The 20,013-nt window shown below is 40.6% G+C and overlaps 1 protein-coding gene across 1 annotated transcript; it reads left to right on the forward strand.

Moving 5' to 3' along the window:
• Window positions 1-330: 330 nt before the first annotated feature.
• LOC141312701 (single-pass membrane and coiled-coil domain-containing protein 3-like) lies at window positions 331-861 on the forward strand. The gene has a single exon (XM_073832588.1). It carries the CDS (start codon window positions 331-333, stop codon window positions 859-861), a length of 531 nt encoding a protein of 176 aa, XP_073688689.1.
• Window positions 862-20,013: the final 19,152 nt, after the last annotated feature.

The following is a 20,013-nucleotide window of genomic DNA, read 5'->3' on the forward strand; positions in this document are numbered from 1 at the left end:
TGAAAATGCCCTGTGGCGGATAAAAGCTCTCCGGCAGCTGCTTTCTGTTCAATAACATCAGCAGTGTGTTAGAGATCTCAAGAAACTCACCCAGGACAGACCAGAAGCGCAAACTAGAGCTCGGACGTCTTTCGAGACTTCAGAATAAAAGAAGGTAAGAAAGATCAATCCCCAGCATAATTTTTATTTTAGATTACTTTCAACTTAATCAAATATGTTGATCTTCAAACATGAGAAAAGCACCCCATAATCCAAAAATATATCAGTGCAACAACTGTGCTTGTGATTTCTTTAATAATTGTTTGTCTTATTTGAAATTCATAAAGGGAAATGTCTTGGAGTGACATCTTCTACCCTGGAAATCCTGAAAGAAGGGAAAGGCTTCAACGCAAACATCAAAAGCTTCTAGATCTTATGAAAAACAACTTCCATGCCACCAACCAACTCATTGAGACTCTTGAGAAGCACTTCGGTTGGTCCTTCAGTCCGATTAGTCTGAATGAAGAAGCTACTGTGAAGGAGAACTGTGATGTTATCATTGAACGCATACGTGAGATCCAGGCAAAGGTGGAGAAGATTGACACGCAGCTGAAGGAGAAACTGGAACCGACACTGTATGAGAAACTGAAAAACATGAATCTGTCCGTCAAAGTGCATACATTAGCATTAGGCACTGCTTTGCTTGGGGTAGGAATCTTTCCGATTGGTATGATTATTGGGGCTGTTGCAGGGAGTACTGAGCGCAATCAGCTTGAGAGGGACCTAGAAGAATATGAAAAAGCTTTGCAAGAATTCAAGCCAGCGTCTGAAATCTACCAGGATAACATAATCTATGTTAGGATAAGACTTGAGAAAAATTGATAATAAAATAGCTTCCACATTCTTACACGAGTTGTCATATAACATTAACTAGGGATATGTGAAACAGCTGTTCTTATTTTAACTTTAATGTGAAATGCTTAAACTAACTACTCAGCTGTAATGTGCAAAATGGAGACAAATACTGTCTTCAGCAGTTGTCTTGCATGTTAAAAAGGCATCTATTTGTTAAATGCTGTAATCATGCGATTATGTGTTTAAATTATGCGTGAATATTCCCAGACACTATGGCAGTGCGATCTCTGTGTGAAATATGTGATTGTGGTCATATTTAAAAAATTAAAATCTAAAATACATGTTTGTATTAAAGTAAACCTGCTAATGAAACTCTGACTGTCCAAATTGTAGCAATGCAGGGTCATTTTTGAAGATTGATGTCTCCAGACATCTGGCGACCACATGACAGGATGTGAGAAAAGAAAGATGTAAGATTTATATTTTTATCTCTATACAAGAATAAATGTCATTTCATATATTCAATTGTGTGTGTGTGTGTGTGTGTGTGTGTGTGTGTGTGTGTGTGCGTGTACCTGGTATTCATCACGTTGTGGGGACCAAATGTCCCCACAAGGATAGGAATACCAGTAGATTTTGACCTTGTGGGGACATTTCTCAGGTCCCCATGAGGAAACAGGCTTATAAATCATGCACAATGAGTTTTTTTGAGGAAGTAAAAGTGTGCACAATCTCCTGTGAGGGCTAGGTTTAGGTGTAGGGTAGGGTTAGGGCGATAGAAAGTACGGTTTGTACAGTATAAAAACCATTACGCCTATGGAATGTCCCCATAAAACATGTAAACCAGTGTGCGTGTGCGTGTGTGTGTGTGTGTGTGTGTGTGTGTGTGTGTGTGTGTGTGTGTGTGTGTGTGTGTGTGTGTGTGTGTGTGTGTGTGTGTGTGTGTGTGCGTGTGTGTCTGGTTATACTTGTTTATATGATTTATCAGAACAGTTTTGTATGCTTACATGGGTTTATGTGGTACACTATATTTATAAGTGTGGTTTATGAGGATATCTTTTGAGCCATTATAATTAAAATACCCACAAACATTTGCGCTGAAAAATTATTATAAGTATGGAGCGTCTCCAGAAAACATAAAGCATGTCAGTGTGTATGTAAAACATAATACCATCATGTACGAAAGCACACATGCATATAGCATCTTACGCTTTTAACCTAATAATGCACAAAATCAATCAATAAAACAAAAACTTTGAGGTTAATGAAAAAGACTCTTACATTTTTCCTGAGAGCGGGTAAAACACATCTTTACGATACAAGCGTACTACCTCAAATGGACTGCTCGCAATATGCACACGACTTAAGTTGAAAATTAGATCCAGCTTTTGAGCACTGGGGCTGTGGAGGCTCTCTCTCCCACTCGAACTGCGTCACTGTCACAGGCGGGCTGTCTGTGTATGTATGTGTGTGTGTGTGTGTGTGTGTGTCTTAGTCTCGTGGGTAGTTTTAGCGAAGTGTAGCTACTGCCTAGCAGTTAAAAAAAATTACTGGCCAGGGCTGAGATTTGATCTTAACTTTAACAAGAATGTCTGTGGGTTTAGTCTTTAAAAAGACTGTTGGGGTATTGTAGTGAAGGCCTATGTAAATCGAGATTGATAACAGACTAGCGAGAGCTGGCACAAGCGAACTTGGCAAGAGACTAGACTAGAGTGAATGGAGAGCTATGTCGTGAGTCAGAGTGAATGAACATTTACATTTACGGGAACGGCGGCGGCCATGCGCATGCGCGATTCATTTGCAGCCTGGACGCGGAGGGGTGTGTGTCTCCTCTCTGCTCTGACTGCTGCGTGAGGCTACTGAGAGACTGACCGCCTGTGAGTGCTTTTGGACGGGAGAGGGGCTCACGGCAGCACCCGCTGCTCGTTGAGCACAGTAGGCCTAACTGCAGAGTGATTCGTGCTTTCCAGTCTCCAAAAACACCAGTAAAATGCAACCAGCCTCTGCAACTTCCGTCCGTCATAAAAATTAATTCGGATGGTTCGATTTTCTGCATTTTTCGCATCCGTAGCAAATATTTTGAGGGGTGTTTTTGACAATTGAGAGTCACCAAATGACGAATATGAAAAAAAAGAAAATGACAGTTTCGGAAACTTTTGAGGCTTGCGCAGCTTCTCGAGGAGAAATCAAACAAATGAGTGCCGTTTTCTAAAGTCTATGAGCGCAGCACACACAAACTGTCACAGTTCTGTCAGTTTATGTCTGTTTAGTCATTGGTTTCTCCCATTGTCTTCCCCCGTCGATCTGTCTGCTTTGGTTTTGCCCTCGTTTGCCCTGATCCCCGTCACCTGTGTTTTATGATTAGTCACCCCTTATAAGTCTGTTTGTATCTTGAGTTCATGTCGGTCTTTATTCCTTGTTGATGTTACGTGTGTGGATGTTCCTGCCTGTTTATTCAAAGAAGTTATTAAATATAGTGTTTATTGTATTCCTCGTCTCGTCCGTCCAGCATGTGCACTTGTAACACAAATAAACTAAATTGACATACTGCAGCTAAATTTCAAAATGTGGTGTTTTTATATAAATATAAACATTTGAATACAGTTCAGTAACATACATCACAAGACCTGACGACCAAGAGAGCTGACAATTGACCATCACTTAATTTACCATCATTTACCATCGATTGAAAATGTGACACTGATTTCATCTGACAGTTCATAAGAAAAAAAAAAAGTTAATAATATTAAGTCATTTACATTTTTGATGACATGAAGTGAGAGTGTGCAGAGGGACAGCTAACCAATCACAAAACATTTGGTTTTTCGGAAGGTGGACCTTGATCAAACTTGGAACTAATCTAGCTATTTGTGCCAGCCTGGGTAGAAACTAAAGCCATTGTAATAATGTAAATTCTGTGCATTTTTCAAACCACCAAGCATGAGAGCATGTTCTAGTGCACCCCCAAAACAAAAGAAAGAATTTGTAAAAGAGCATAATTGGACCCCTTTAAAAACATTACAAATGTAGTACTTTCTTATACAGTATTGAAGTAAATCTTTGAATTGCAGTAAGGTAGTAATGCAGTAAAACGTACAGTAATATGCTTTGAAATATTGTGAAATAACGTTTTATACCAGCTAAAACCAGCATCCCAACATCAAAACATACCTAACCAGCATATGCTGTTTTTTTCAACAGGGAGTTGCAAAGACAGTCTATGGAAGGACAGATCTCTTAGATTTCATCAAAAAGATGTTCATTTGTTGCAGTACTGGCACTATATGCAGAGTATGCAGTCTGCATAGAGGACCAGAAGGGCACCATCCCAGTTGCTCAAAAATGAGAAAAAAAAAAAAAAAAAAAAATGAAAAAATACAAATAAAAAATAATAATAATGTTTCAGTCCAGAAACAGTCATGTTCCAGCATTGGGACAAAGCTTACCTACATTTATGTAAATTTCTTGTCATTTCCACAACACACATTTAAAAAAAAAATTCAAAGATCTCATCACACATTCAAAAATGTATCCACAATTTATGAGATCATGCTCTACTTAATATAAAAACTAAAGTTATTCTATTTTTAAATAACAGCTGTATATTGAGAGGCACATTTGTTCATTGCAGGTCGAAAAAAAAGTAAAATATTAACCATTTCTCTTGTAATCTAAGTTTGTCCAATTACAGACCTTCAAACTAGACAAATTATATAATATTATGAGACTGTGTTATGGGGACTTTTGAACAATTTTTTTCTTCAACTTCACAAGGCTAAAAATGCCCCTAGTTGAAGAAACACCCACCCACACACACACACACACACACACACACACACACACACACACACACACACACACACACACACACACACACACACACACACACACGTATACTTAGGCAAACAAACTGCAGTCAAAAGAAGCTGGATAGCAGGTGAATGTGCTGCAGTCGAAAGGCACCTAAGGATACATTCATTGTGAGGAACCAAGTTCCAGGAAAAATGGACTGTCAGCATTGCATTGATGCAGAAGCTCAAGTTTTAGGAAATTGAGACAGGAAGGCAGTCAAATATATAATCAAAAACTGCATTTCTTCCATAAGAAGAAAAGTACAGTAAAATACAGGTATCTCAGCCTTCCCACAAGCGTTCACCTCGTGAAATAAGTTCTAAGTGTTTTCAACAAAAGGTCAGTCTTTTTTTCTTTGATTTGTTTTATTGTATTGTCCTCTCAAAGGGTTAGTTCACCCCAAAACATTTTTTAATGAAAACTGTCATTCCAAACCCATAAGAAATTTGTTCATCTTTAGAACACAAATGAAGATATTTTGAAGAAAACCTGAGAGATTTCTGTCCCTTCCCTGAAAATCTGTTCATCCCGAACTTTTAAACTTCAAAAATATTCATAACATTTAAGTAATTCATGTGGTTTAATCACAATTTTATGAAGTGATGTGAATTGCTTTTTATGCGCCAAAAAATTCTATGACAAAATGACTTTCATTTAGATTTGCATTTTTACAAAGCGACGACAAGATATGTGTCACGTATTGGTCGTCTTGTCATCATTAACTCTTGCACTACACATCATGGACTTCATTCCCCACAAGCCACTGCACTAATCACTGCATTCACCTGCTCCTTGTTTCTCACTGCACTGATTACCGCTCACAGCTGCACCTCATCACATTGACTGCATTTAAGCTTCTCACACACACAGCTTCCTGGCGAAGTCTTATTGTTCCGTATGGTCTGTATTTCCGAGCGTTTCTTTCCGTGTTTGTTTTCCCTGTGTTTGATTCCTGGGGTCCATTCTTCGTACCTCGCTAACTCAGTTAGCTGGATTTGATTGTTGACGATTTTGCGTGATCTTGGATCGTTCGGTTCTTCGAAGCTCATCCGGGACTTGCTGTCATAGTAACAGGTCCGTAAGCTTAAACCTGCTCGGGAGCAGGTTTATTTCATGTAAACAGGATTTAGGCTGCGCTCCTGGCGGGTTATGATTGGTTGAAATGGCGAGGTTACATCTGATTGGTTAAAGAGCACGACTGACACGGACTGACCCACGTGGGAAAAGAAAAGTATTTTGCAAGAAAGTGTAGAAAATAATTATGACGATTCACACACGAATGATGACCACAGCCACACACACACACACACACACACACACACACACACACACACACACACACACACACACACACACACACACACACACTCATTATATATATATATATATATATATATGTGTCTACTACCGTTCAAAAGTTTGGGGTTAGTACTTTTTTTTTTTTTTTAAAGAAATTAATACTTTTATTCACCAATGATGTATTAGTTCAATAATAAAAAAAAATATTAAAGGTTAATAATAAATAATTTACATTGTTATAAAAAATATATATATTTTAAATAAACACAGTTCTTATTAAACTTGTTATTCATGAAAGAATCCTGAAAAAAAAAAAAAAAAAAATCATAGGTTCCAAAAAATATTTGCAGCACAACTGTTGATATTATTCAACATTGACCATTCTAATAATAAATCAGCATATTAGAATGATTTCTGAAGGATCATGTGACACTGAAGAATGGAGTAACAGCTGATGAAAATTCATCTTTTCATCACAGGAATAAAATCTATTTTAAAGTATGTAAAAAAAAAAAAAAAAGAAAAACATTATTTTATATTGTAAAAACAATTTGCAATATTACTGTTTTTTCTGTATTTTTAATCAAATAAATGCAGTCTTGATGAGTCGAAGAGACTTCTTTAAAGACTATTACAAGTCTTTCTGACCCCAAACATTTAAATGGTAGTGTATAAAAATATATATATATAAATAAAATAACATATCAAGGGAAAAACATGTAACATGGGCAGCATTAACGCATTTAATTTGTTCACTACTTTTTGCCAGCCCTCTCTCCTTGCTTTTCCAGCCTTTGCAGTTTTCCCTTTCGTTTTAATTAAACTCTGATACTCCTGAAATCCCTCAATCAAGAGTTCTTGCTCTGCTGCAGAAAAATACTGAGCGCGCTCCTTCGTCATGTTCGCCGACCAATCAAAGCGTTGCCGATCAATGTTTCTACTATCGATACGTAGCCCCTTTTAAGCCACCCAGTGATCTCAAATAACTTCATCCAGCTATACTAATCATCAACAACAGGTGCGTTCGGAGAACCGGAATAGCGAGCTCATAGTTAGCGTGATGATTTGATCTTGGATGTGTCATTTGATCCTGGATGTAGTAAGCGAGGTACGAAGAACGGACCCCTGGACTACTCCCCGTGTTTTGATTCTTGCTGCCAGCCCCGACCTTTCCGCCTGTTTTTGACCACGATTTCTGCTTGCCCCTTTGTGTTTGTTTGTTTGAATAAATGCTGCAAATGGATCCGAACGTCTCTGACCCTCCCTGTGACAATATGCACAATATTCTATAAAATTGTGATGAAACCTCTGGAGCCACATGGATAACTTTTTTTAATTAATATTTTTAAGCTTAAAAAATTTAGGATGAAATGTTTTCAATGGAAAGACTGCATTGTTATTCCTTGAGTTGGTTAAAGTATGTTCTTTGACATCAAATTGACCAAAGATAAAGTTTTTTTTGTATCCATATGAAATGTAAAATGCAGTCTAACCTCTTTTTGTATTGAACTCTCCATTGTGTATTACAACAAATATGTTCAATAAGGATATATCATTGTACTTTTTATTTTTTTAAATATGCATGTAAAATATTACTCATGGTGTGCACAAAAGGAAAAAAAAAAATGTTTCCCAAGTCATTCTCTTTACAGTGTTTACATTGCCCCAAATAAGCGTTTTTTAGGAGGGGGGGGGGTTAACTAATTGTCTTATATAACTTATATATCACAAAATTTTAGCTCAGCATTTTTCTTGACAACAGCTTTTGATGATGCACATGGAAACCAAGTTTATCCTTGATATGATGGCTTGCTTGATTCTGGTCTGAAAAGTTTGGGGTCAGTAAGAGTTGTAATAGTCTTTAAAGAAGTCTGTGCTCATCAAGGCTGCATTTATTTGATTAAAAATACAGAAAAAAAACAGTAATATTGCAAAATGTTTTTACAATATAAAATAATGTTTTTTTTATTTTAACATACTTTAAAAAAGAATTTCTTCATGTGATGAAAAGCTGAATTTTTATCAGCTGTTACTCCAGTCTTAAGTGTCACATGATCCTTCAGAAATCATTCTAATATGCTGATTTATTATTAGAATGATCAATGTTGGATATTATCAAGAGTTGTGCTGCCAAATATTTTTTGGAACCTGTTATTTTTTTTTCCTTTTTTCTCAGGATTCTTTCATGAATAACAAGTTTAAAAAGTGCAGTGTTTATTCAAAATATAAATATTTTATAACAATGTAAATGATTTATTATTAACTTTTAATAAACTTTCAATTATTAACTTAATACATCCTTGGTGTATTAATTTCTTTAAAAAAAAAAAGAAAAGAAAAAGAAACAATAAAAATGTACTGACCCCAACTTTTGAATGGTAGTGTATGTAAGCAAGCACATAAGAATCGATAAAATAACTGTCAATATTTTGAGACAAAGGTCTTGATTTTCTATTTTGGTCTAGGGCTAGGTAAATAAAGCTAGGTAATTAAAACGGTTTTACACAACAGAAAAATATTTCAAAATATGGTATTTTGGGTAAAAAGCATTCCTGCTGTTGGGGAGGGAGGCACAAAAATTACCATAATAGCTAGATGATTTATAGCTAATAAATAGCTAGATGATTTATCCAGTTGTTGACATAATTCAGATTGTAAATATCATATATTAAGATTATGAAGATTATGATACCATTAAAATATGATGTTAATCATATCATATAATAAAATATCACACTTAGCCTACTTAAGCTATATTAAATTAGGATCTCATGTAATGTTTTCAGAATCTTCATGCTTTAAAAAAATTGTTTTAATTTTAATGACAGTATTGCAAAAAAAAATGAATACTTTTCTATAAAAACAACCCAGAAGTAGTACAAACTTAAGAACAGTAGAAACATATTACTTTTGGTATTTGTATCAATACTTTGGGCCTTTTGCCAGTGAGCATTTTACTGGGGTAAAAGGCCCATCTTGAATTTCTTCTGAATTTCTTTAATGAACAACATATTTAGTGTGGATGTAACCCGTTGTTTTAACCCTTAATGGTTATCACGTGCAATTTTTGTGGGCACGGTAATCGAAATCTAGGTTTGGAGGGAGGATTCTTTTTTTTCCCTAAGAATGGACAGCAACACAACAAATGATGTTTGATTAAACAAGGTTCAGGAGGAGCACGATCAGATGATCAACCCATTCGGCACAGGTGCAACCTGTTTAACCAATCATTCAATCAGCGCATCCTCTATATATATTACCAGCCGTCTTACCTCCATCCAGCGATAGTTTCTTGGCATCCCTCCTCCACCCCTACTCCCCACTTCTAATCTGTTTCGATCCTACACTAGCAGGGGGAGTTCTCTGGTTCCGGCCTGTATTCCGGCCCGGAACCCTTCCCCAGGACAGCACGCCAAAATATGCTTAATACTCGCTCAAGCAGATTAGATGTAAGGGCGAACTCGTGAATAATGTGAGAATTGAAATACTGTATTGGTACCATAAACAAAATTAACTGCAGTGTTATCACATATGTGCAAAGAAAACAATCAGGCCTGTAAACACAAAGAATGAAAGTCCCAAAACAAAGTAAAGAAAAATTATTTTCCAGTCTCCTTGTCTGTCTTTTGTAGAGTCAAGGGGAAAAAAATTGGGAAAGGGGAAAAATGTTCTCTACCCGGGTAGTTAAAATGAGGATCCAGTCATGTATCCAAATATGTTTGGTATGTAGTGTATTTTTCTTATCTGCATCCAAGAAAACGATGTACTCCCGGAAATGCTGAATTCGGACAAACGCAGTGAAATATCGAAGATCAGGGATGGCTCGCCGTTCAAGGTCCGTTTCCGTTAGTGACTCAGGAACTGTACATCAAAAGAGGACTACAAAAAAACAACAACCGGAGTTTCATGAAACAAAGCATGAAATATTGCATCATCCTTTCGATTTTATCAAAATCAGTCTAAACACCTTCTTTCCTTTCCACTCTTTTCACTTTTCTCTCTAAAAGTTATTGTGCTGAGTCAGCAGATCTTTTCTCCGTTCTTTTCTTAGGCCATGTCCACACTAATACGTTTTCGGTTGAAAACGCATCTTTTTCTCTCCGTTTTGGCCTTCCGTCCACACTGAGACGGCGTTTTTGTCAAGGAAAACGGAGCTTTTTGAAAGCGCTCTCCAAAGTGGATAAATTTGAAAACGCTGTTTTCGCGTTGTAGTGTGGACTGTGAAAACGGAGGCTTTTGAAAACGATGACGCATATTTAGTCATGTGACGCATATTGTACCAATAGATATCTATGTTTACAGCAGTAATTGCGCCTGTGCTATTCACTGTCACACTGCTGCTAGAGATTTACCGTACACTCCTCAAATTACAGTCCTAAAATAAATGATTACAGAAAATGTACTTACAGTTGCTGTCCTGCAAAACATGACGAAAACTGCTTTTCAGATAAAATATGAATGAGCGCGATATAGACGCGTTAGTGTGTGACACTGTCACACAGGACACATGTTTTAACCTGCTCAAAATATTATGATTTTTATGTATATTTGAGTTTTAATAGGTTTTCATGTTGTCTTAGCCATTTTATTCCTCTTATACATTTTAATGTGTGTATGTCTTTAAATGAGTCTTCACATGACAGGAATCAGGAACTAAACAGTATAAAGGAGGCAACATGTCAAACAATCAGGGTCATTGACCAAACACTGGATTGTGGAGTTTCTTTTAAGGACTTACCATTCCAGCATCACTTTTATTGGACTACACTTCTTTGGATTGTATATACACCGGTGGACACTTTTTACTTGGAGCTTTCAACCAACTAGGATTCTTAAGGACTGTTTTAGGGTATGGTTTGAATGGACAATCTGCTTTTAACAGCCTAAGTTATTCTGGTTTTACTGTGTTGTTTTAGTTCCTTGTGAATATTGTAAATACATTTATTTATTCATTTACTTTTGTCGTTGTCTTATCTTTTTAAAACACTTATTTTATCTCACACAGCCTAATCTGACCCCTTTTAAATCACGGTAACATCTACCGATAAGGCTGATCGTTACAAGTGGATGATGAGATATTTCCGTAAATTATCCCGCCAGAAGATCAATTGCGTGAAAACTCATTAAGTCTGTATAATTTTGGAGGCTTTACGCATGCGCAGTAAGGCGAATTTGATGTTTTCCTACGTTTCAGTGTGGATGAGAAACTTTTGGAAAACGCTTGGAAACGCTACTGTGGATGGAGAGCGTTTTAAAATGAAAACTCCCTTTTCAGATGTATCCGGATTAATGTAGACGTAGCCTTAGCGAGAGTCTCTACTTCTTCCTCAGATTATCTTATATCACGCCCCCTAGAGGGATTTACTAGCTACTGCAACCATTTTCTGTTCTCTTTGAATGTCAGTGACCCTGAAATCTTATAGGGGTTACATGAAGATGAGTCATAAAAGTGTTTATATATATATCAGAGGCTGCGTTAACCGAAAATGTTCCGTCATTGACTGATATTTTTTTTCAATGACGGAAAAATCTGAAGGCCCTTTGACAGATTACACTGAGGGTGATCTATTGTTGTAACTTCTAACGTCTAGGTTACGTAGGTCAGGGGTTCCCAACCTTTTTTACTCCGGGGCCCCCCTCCTTCCCCGGTCAATTTTGCAGGGCCCCCTATGCCTGACATGTCCTCGTATACTGTACTTCCGCAGTAAAGAGAAAAGTATTTATTTTTAAAGATTTTTTTTAATTAACCAAATCATTTGTTTTGCCTTATTATTCTTCTTCTGCATGTTAATTTCAAACAAACTTTAAATATACCGTATAATCTTTAAAGAAAACCTCTGCTCAATTCTAACTTTTTAAAATTATATATATATATATATATATATATATTAGGGCTGTCAATCGATTACATTTTTTTTAATCGCGATTAATCGCATGGTTGTCACGAGTTAACTCGCGATTAATCACACATTTTTATCTGTTCTAAATGTACCTTAAATTAATACTTTTTAAAGTTTTTAATACTCTAGTCAACATTGGTATGGACAAATATGGATGCTTTAAGCAAATATGTGTTTATTATTAGTGAAACCATACTCGACATAGAGCATGACGACTAGACATGTTTCAAAGGTCATAAATGTTTTTAAATAACTTGTTCATGTCTGTTCGACACTTGGAATAAAAAGAAAATAGAAATACCAGGTTCCCATTACTTCTCTTTCTTTGCACTGAGCAATTTACTTACACAAGCATGTTTACATTATTTGCAGGACAGGGCAGCTCACTTCTGAACATGCAAAATGTACATTTATTATTACATTTGTTAGCCTCTCGGTGCCCACATACTGTAATTTGATGCAGCCAAGTTCTCAACAAAACTGTTTCCATTCATGTTATAATTTAGTATTTATGTTATCAGACAACCAAAGTAATATGAAATAATAACTGAAAAAAAAGCAGGGGTTGGGGGGGGGGGCGTAGCACATGAGATTCCTGCATGTGGAATAGAAGTAATTCAATATATCCATAGACCTTAGCGATATATGAGGGAAACACCGGCCTCTGGCTGACCGTGGAAAAATACTGAGACATGTTGCCACAACCTGCTGGCGAAGGAAAACCAGCCGGAGGAGCTAGGCCTGACTGCAGGGCATGGAGGACCCAAGGTTCGCCGGAGGGAACACTGAGGGAAAATAGCGCATGGATCCAAAAGGAATGACGCAGCAAGCCGACACCAGCCGGTCTCCCGCTCACCTGATGTCTATGTTAAGACACGGGAGGACACGGCCTCTACGCGAAGGTTGTAGAACCTAGCGAAGGTATTAGGTGTCGCCCAGCCCGCAGATCTGTAGATGTCTGCTAGTGAGGCACCATGAGCCAATGCATAGGATGAGGCAACACTCCATGTGGAGTGGGCCTGAACACCTAAGGGGCATGGCTCTCCTGGTTTTGGTCTGACAGGGAGATGGCATCTACCACCCAATGGGCCAACATATGTACGTAGAGCGCGATCTGGACACAACAGCGCAGAGGCTGGGTCTGCCTCCTCCAGGGGCAGAGCTTGCAGGTTCACCACCTGATCGCGGAAATGCATGGTGGGAACCTTGGGCACATAACCAGGCTGGGGTCTCAGGATGACGTAAGAATCGCCAGGCCCGAATTCCAGGCACGTTTCGCAGACAGAGAATGCTTGTAGGTCCCCTACCCTCTTGATGGAGGCCAGTGCAGTCAGGAGCGCTATCTTAAGTGACAGGTGTTTAAGCTCGACTGCCAGACGTGGAGTCTCCACAGGGGAGGGCGCGGGTGCCAAATTGTGCCCATCCCCAGAGAAAGAAGGTCCTTCCTCAAGGGGATCTTCCAGGGAGGGGCTGCCGCGAGGGATATGAGGTCTGGAAACCAGGTCCAGGTGAGCCAGTACGGCGCAACCAGCAGAACCTACTCCTCGTCCTCCCTGATCTTGCACAGGGTCTGTACAAGGAGGCTCACTGGGGGAAAAGCGTACTTTTGCCCCGGAGGCCAGCTGTGTGCCAGCGCGTCCTTGCCGAGGCTCTTGGAGCCTCGTTGAGGGAGTAAAACAGCTGGCAATGGGAGGACTCGGGGGAGGCAAACAGATCAATCTGGGCCTCTCCGAAATGGCTCCAAATTAGCTGGACTGTCTCGGGGTGGAGTCGCCATTCTCCAGGGTGGGTGTACTGCCGTGAGAGCTGATCGGCTGCACGGTTGAGTTCTCCTGGTATGTGAATGGCACATAGCGATTTCAGCCACATCTGACTCCATAGGAGCAGATGGCAGGCGAGTTGTGACATGCGACAGGAGCGAAGACCGCCTTGGCGATTGATATAGGCTACGGTCGCTGTGCTGTCGGTGCGAACAAGCACGTGCTTGTGGCGCAACGTCGGTCAGAAGCACAGCCAACAACTCTAGGCAATTGATATGCCATTGCAGTCGAGGACCTGTCCAGGAGCCCGTTGCTGCTTGCCCGTTGCATACAGCACCCCATCCTGTGGAAGATGTCACATCGACCGAGTCCAGCTCCACACCGAGAAAAGAGATCCTCTGCACTGGGGAGAGTTTGCTCTTCTCTCGGTTGACCTGAAGGCCCAGATGGCTGATCCCATAAGGATAAACGTCCTGGAGAAAAGTCTGACTGCACTGGGCAGCGCTTACCTTCTTCCCTGGTTCCCGCGCTGGTGATATCGGGCTCCGAGTCCTAATCCGAGGAGGCATCACGTCGCTCGAGAAGGGAACTCGGGGCCGGGACGCCAGAGGTGAGGAAACTGGCTCTCTCTGTGAAAATCATGTTTGAATACAACGTAGCTCCCGGCCCTCCACCGGGAGTGGGGACGTGGATGTTGTCGTCCACCCAAGGAGCAGTTCCCTCCACTTCTGGGTTGCCCGTGTCAGGGACGCTTCGCAGCTCATCTGCGGGTGTTTCCGACTGGTCCCTGAGGCACGGGCGGCGCTGCTCTCCCACGGGCAGCTCGACGTTTGCATCATGAGTTTTGGCAGGGGACGGAGCTGGTGTTGTAGAGGCCGCGGAGGTTGAGGGCCCGGGGGTGTGATGTCACTGCCGTGGCGGGGAAGAATATGCTTTATCGCTGAACTGCTGGGCAAAGTCCCCGACGGTGGCGCCAAATAGGGAGATGGGAGCATCGAGAAAACGTGTTTTGTCGGCATCTGCCATCTGAGCCAGGGTCAGTCATAGATGTCACACCTGGACCACCACGGTGGACATCACCTGGCCAAGGGAACGCGCCGTGACCTTTGTCGCCTGGAGGGCAAAGTCGGTGGCAGCGCGGAGTTCTTCCATCACCCCTTGGTCAGGACCACTCTCGTGCAAGTGTTTTAGCGCCTGGGCCTGATAAACCTGTAAAGTGGCCATGGCGTGCAGGGCGGTGGCAGCCTGTCCAGCATCGTGATAAGCCCGGCCCGCGAGAGCGGTCGAGAGCTCACACGCCCCGGAGGGGAGATGTGGCCGATCCCACCAGGCGGCAGCGCCCCACGGGCATAAATGCACCGCAACGGCGCGCTCGGCCTGTGGAACCGACACAAAGCCGGGGCTGCCCCGCCGTCGAGAGTGGGGAGGGGAAAGGAGCTGGGGCGCGGAGATGAAAAAGGAGCGCACCATGTTTTTACCAGCTCCTCGTGCACCTCCGGGAAGAATGGCACCGGCCGATCCTTCGAGGCTGAATGATCCCCCCCAGAAACCAGTCATCCAGCCTCGAAGGATCGGCAGGAGGCGCTTTGGGCACGTCAAGACCGATCCCCCTGGCGGTTCGGAGGAGCATATCCGACAGTTCAGCGTCCGCCTCACCCTCCGACTCTCCCTCTAATGTCGCCATAGATGTCTCATCCCCTGCAGGACCACCGAAGGAGACGCTCTGCCCGGCGATCAGGGAAGCGTACTGCTTCGGCCACTCGACGGGACCATGCTGAGATGCAGAAGACCGCAGGGCTTTGTTTTGTTTATTTTTTTGTCCCCCCCGCGCCTCAGCGCAGCGGCCGAGAAGCACTGACGAGAGCCGGCTCGCGAACGAGCGGCGGGACTTCAGCGTGGCCAAGGTCATACGCTCACAATGAGGGCATGAACCATCAGTGAATGCTGCCTCAGCGTGCGATCGGCCCAGGCACGTAAGACAGCGTTCATGTCCGTCCGCAGAGGTGAGGAAACTACCACACCCAGAAGCGCATGGCCGGAAAGACATACCGGGAAATATGCTCTCTACGGCCGTGAGAAAACTGCTCTTTTAGATCCTGGTCTGCCCAGGGAGGAACCGCGGGGCTGCTGAGCGCGCCAGCATGAGCGTGAACTCGTTGAAGAACTCTCTCTTTTCTTTGGGTTGAAGCGTTGTAAACAGGCTCGTGCATGAGGCTCCGAAGCGAAATTCTGAATGAGTGGTTACAAAGCCGCCCTCTTATACCCGTATGTACGGGGGAGTGGTTCGGCATGCAAATACCACTCGCCAATGTTCATTGGCCTTTTGAATAAGGCTCAGAGATGATTGGTCTCTCAGGCGAGATCCCAATGTAACGTCGTAGTGAAACGACTGAAGGGGAACTGTAATTCCCACCCCTGTCCAGTTGGTGGCGAGTGCGCAAATAAAAAATGAAGGGCAGAAAAGACATGATCAGACAGAAATTATAGGTGTAAACAATTGACTGTAGTGCAGTTTTATGGAAATGCATTGCCGCTTTATTTAAAAATCTACTGTAAAAAAAGCATAATAGAGGTCTTCTTTTAAACAAGTTTTGCTTAAAAGGGAGACCTATTATGCCCCTTTTTACAATTTGTAATGTAAGTCTCAGGTGTCCCCAAATGGTGTCCAATAGATGCTATTGAATTCTGCTATTTATACTACTTACTGCAAATAGTGGCAATTATTTGCAACTCAGTATTGTAGTACCTTACAAAAGAGTATGCAATAATAACATATTAAGTGTAAGTTATAATTTTATTTCAAATTATTAAATGGATGACATTTTATTGGGGAAAAAAGTCCTCCCTACACCTATCCTAACCCTACCCGATACTTTATTTTCAACTTTTTGATTATTTCCTTCATTTTTATAAAAAATAAATGCCTTTCAAAGGTGATATGAGATTTGAAAAGAGAGAAAAAAAAGTTTGGCAAATGGTGGATTCGAACTCAGGTTGTTCGCATCAAAACGCATCAAATACAGCAGACGCTTTACTATCTACAACACTGGAGCCGATATTATACTTGTCTTTTGTAACGTTGACTACACCCAATCACATGTTGGTTGGCGGAGGTAGATAGTCTCTGCCAACAAGGCGGGCTATTTGCACTTAGTGATATCATATAGTTTTTAATATCATATTGAAAATGCCCATTTTGAGTGCAAACAGAAACACGCTTTTTTCGTGCATGACTCTTTAAATGCAAATGAGCTGCTGCTCCTCATCCCCTTTTCCAGAATAGAGCTGCACCTCGTACCTCAGATACTCAATTATCATGTCTATCGCACTGAAATCATGTATTTAAAACCATATTAGTTTAAACTTCTCATATGGCATGTGAGTATGCAAGCAATGTTCTCTATTATGTCTAATTGTGCTTAAACTGTCAAATACACTCAAGTTTATGTTAAACAGTTACAAAAACATTCGGTTATATCTGTGAAGGGAAACAGCTGGGAAATAAATTGCATGTTCATATTAGATCTGTGCAGCAGCAGTGTAATATTCAGTAAATAAATCAATAAATCCACTTCTCTCTTGTCTCCTCTGAGCCTGGGACTGTAAATAGTGTTCTGGGTTCATCTGTGCAGCCAGCGAAAGAACAGTTAGCAAGCTTTGCTTGAACTTTTGCCGTGGCATTAGAACTGGTGCACCATTGTCGCCAGTGAAAACAAAATGTCAAGAAACTGCACACAGCTCTACAATGAAGCAAGATTGTACCCATTTGGGAAACAATGGTACCGGTGGGCAAGTGACACATTTTATATACTCACAGCAATATAAATTAACACTGAGGATTATAAAACAAGTGTATGATTATTATGGCACACCACTAAATCTAATCTTGGGCATGTCAACAATAACACAATGAAGTTTTTGATTTTACATGACTAAATAAAAATAATAATAATAATAATCACATATTGCTTACCTTTTTAAATGCTTGTGTGGGGGTGCAAAGTTTAGCACCATTGAAATAAGGTCTTTGATCTCACAGGCCTTTAGTGTCTTGAACATATTTTACTATTCAGAATTGTTAAGGCTACTATGTTTAGTGTAGGTGACAGATTAAGCCTTTGTCTGTTCAGTCTTTGTTTGTCTGGTCACCGTTATACTAAGTTGTGTTTTCCCTCGCTATTCTGCCCTTTGTTAGTGTTGTTCATTAAAACTTAGAGTTTGGACTTTACCAGCTGTCTCCTTCGCCTTCCTTCTTACACAACTGTGACAGATGACCGGACCAAGAATGATCAACTGGGCTGAGGACTTCATCTTTAACTTCCAGCAAGAAGTTAAAATCAGGCCCAGGGAGGGCTGCTGTTCTACACTGGACTGCCTGTTCCGCCATGGCCCCTGAGCTGCCTGCTCTGCCATGGTCCTCCGAAATGCCTGCTCCGTCATGGTGCCTGGATCTGGTACCACCCTGGAGGGTTCCTGTCCTGCACTATGTTCTAGCTGAGGGTATTTGTAGTGTATAGGTATAGGGCCCAAACATAACCTCAAGTCCAGGGGCCCCCGGCCCTCTAAGTCTTGGTATGCACAGATCTAATATACACCTACAATTTATTTCCTAGTTGTTTACATTTACTGACATAACCGACTGTGTTTATTTGAACTGTGTGTGTTTTTGACATAACCTTGGCTGCGTGAGAGTTTGCACTATGAAAACAGTTACATATTATCCTAATTGTTAGTAGTAATGGAGTTTATTTTGTTGTTTGTTCATTTAAATAGTTCATTTGAACAACAACATTAAAACAGCTGCTTCCATAAGTATTTCTAATTTTAGATTACAGTTCTGTGAATGTCTGATTATTTTACAATAATGGCCTGTAATGCACTGGAAATTTATAGTACTGTAATAAAAAAGGCTTTTTAAAACAGTTTTGTTTCTGTGCAATACAGTTTTGTGCTGTGTCATTGCACCACTTATACTGCAGTTTAAAAGCTCAGCACGGAATCACTTATCCTGGAAAGCAAATCAATCATTTGACTGTACTCTGGCTGCATCATTGCATAGTATGCCAAAAGAAAACATAGACAAGCTAAATTTCTATCCTCCAGTACAGACCATCAGTACTCGTACTACTGAGGGTGCAATTAACCAAGCTGTGCTTTAAACTGGATATCTAGAGCAAATAATCACTTTTGTAATTTAAGTAATTATTTGTTGCTATTGCTGTAAATAAATCTATAAAATACATTTAATTTTTTTTACAGGTGCTTCAGGGTTCGAAATTAACTTTTTTACTTGGTAGCACCGGTGCTCCCAACTTAAAGTTAGGAGCACCAAATAATAATTAAAGAGCACCACAACTGCCAACTGAGCAGAACAGCCAGCACTTGTCCTGGCATTTATTTTTTAGTAATGCACCGATCTTGATTCTTCATGGCCGATTCTGTTTCCTGATGTTTTACAAGCAAATGGGCTAATTCTGTAAACCTTTTTTTAAATATTTATTTTATGCCTTAAAGGTGCAATGTGTAACATTTAAGACGATCTGTAGAGAGATGCAATATAATATACATAACTATGTTTTCAGGGGTGTATAAAGACCATACTTAATTAACCATTATGTTTTTATTACCTTAGAATTAGCAGTTTATGTTTTTATTACCTTAGAATTAGCAGTTTATATCTATATACACCGCGGGTCCCTCACATGGAAGTCGCCATTATGTTTCTACAGTAGCCCTTAACGGACAAACTGCTCTACGAATCACATTTCATCACTGTTGTTCTAGCGAAAAACACTAACACAATGATGAACCAGTAACAGTAATATTCTCAATAACATCGTTTTCTTGAACTACTAAATAAATATAATTCCCTAATTTATGCTTTAAAAGAAACCTAATTATTCTTTGCTATCTAAAATGACGACATCTTAATCCTGTGACGGCTACCGTAGCTTCTGTAAAGGCTGGGACACACCAACCCGACGCCAACCAACTAGCGCCGACGAAAGCCAACCGTCTTGTCGCCTCTAGTCGGCTGCGTCTGCGGGCGTCTGGGCAATTAAAGCTCGAACACACCGAACTGACGAAACCTGACTACAAACTAGAAGCATGCAGAATATCAAGGAGATATACCGTTGAGTACCTGCAGATTGCAGTAGTCTGTATTTTCATTCCAAGAAGAGAACCCGGAAGAACCGCCGCACGGTTTGCATAGCGTTTTCCGTTATGTCGTACAGCGCTGGCCTGTCTTGGATCAAATTTATCAGCTCGCCTTCAATAGCTTCGTTCCACACAGCCATAGTTGGTTTCGAATTGTGCGAATTGCGAAATGATGACAGCGAGCCGGTTCCGGAGCTCTGATTCGATGT

Source organism: Garra rufa, unplaced genomic scaffold (genome assembly GCF_049309525.1).
Source record: "Garra rufa unplaced genomic scaffold, GarRuf1.0 hap1_unplaced_004, whole genome shotgun sequence".
NCBI lineage: Eukaryota > Metazoa > Chordata > Actinopteri > Cypriniformes > Cyprinidae > Garra > Garra rufa.

Coding starts and splice junctions, on each gene's coding strand:
- LOC141312701 (XM_073832588.1), top strand. CDS start 331: ATGTCTTGGAGTGACATCTTCTACCCTGGAAATCCTGAAAGAAGGGAA.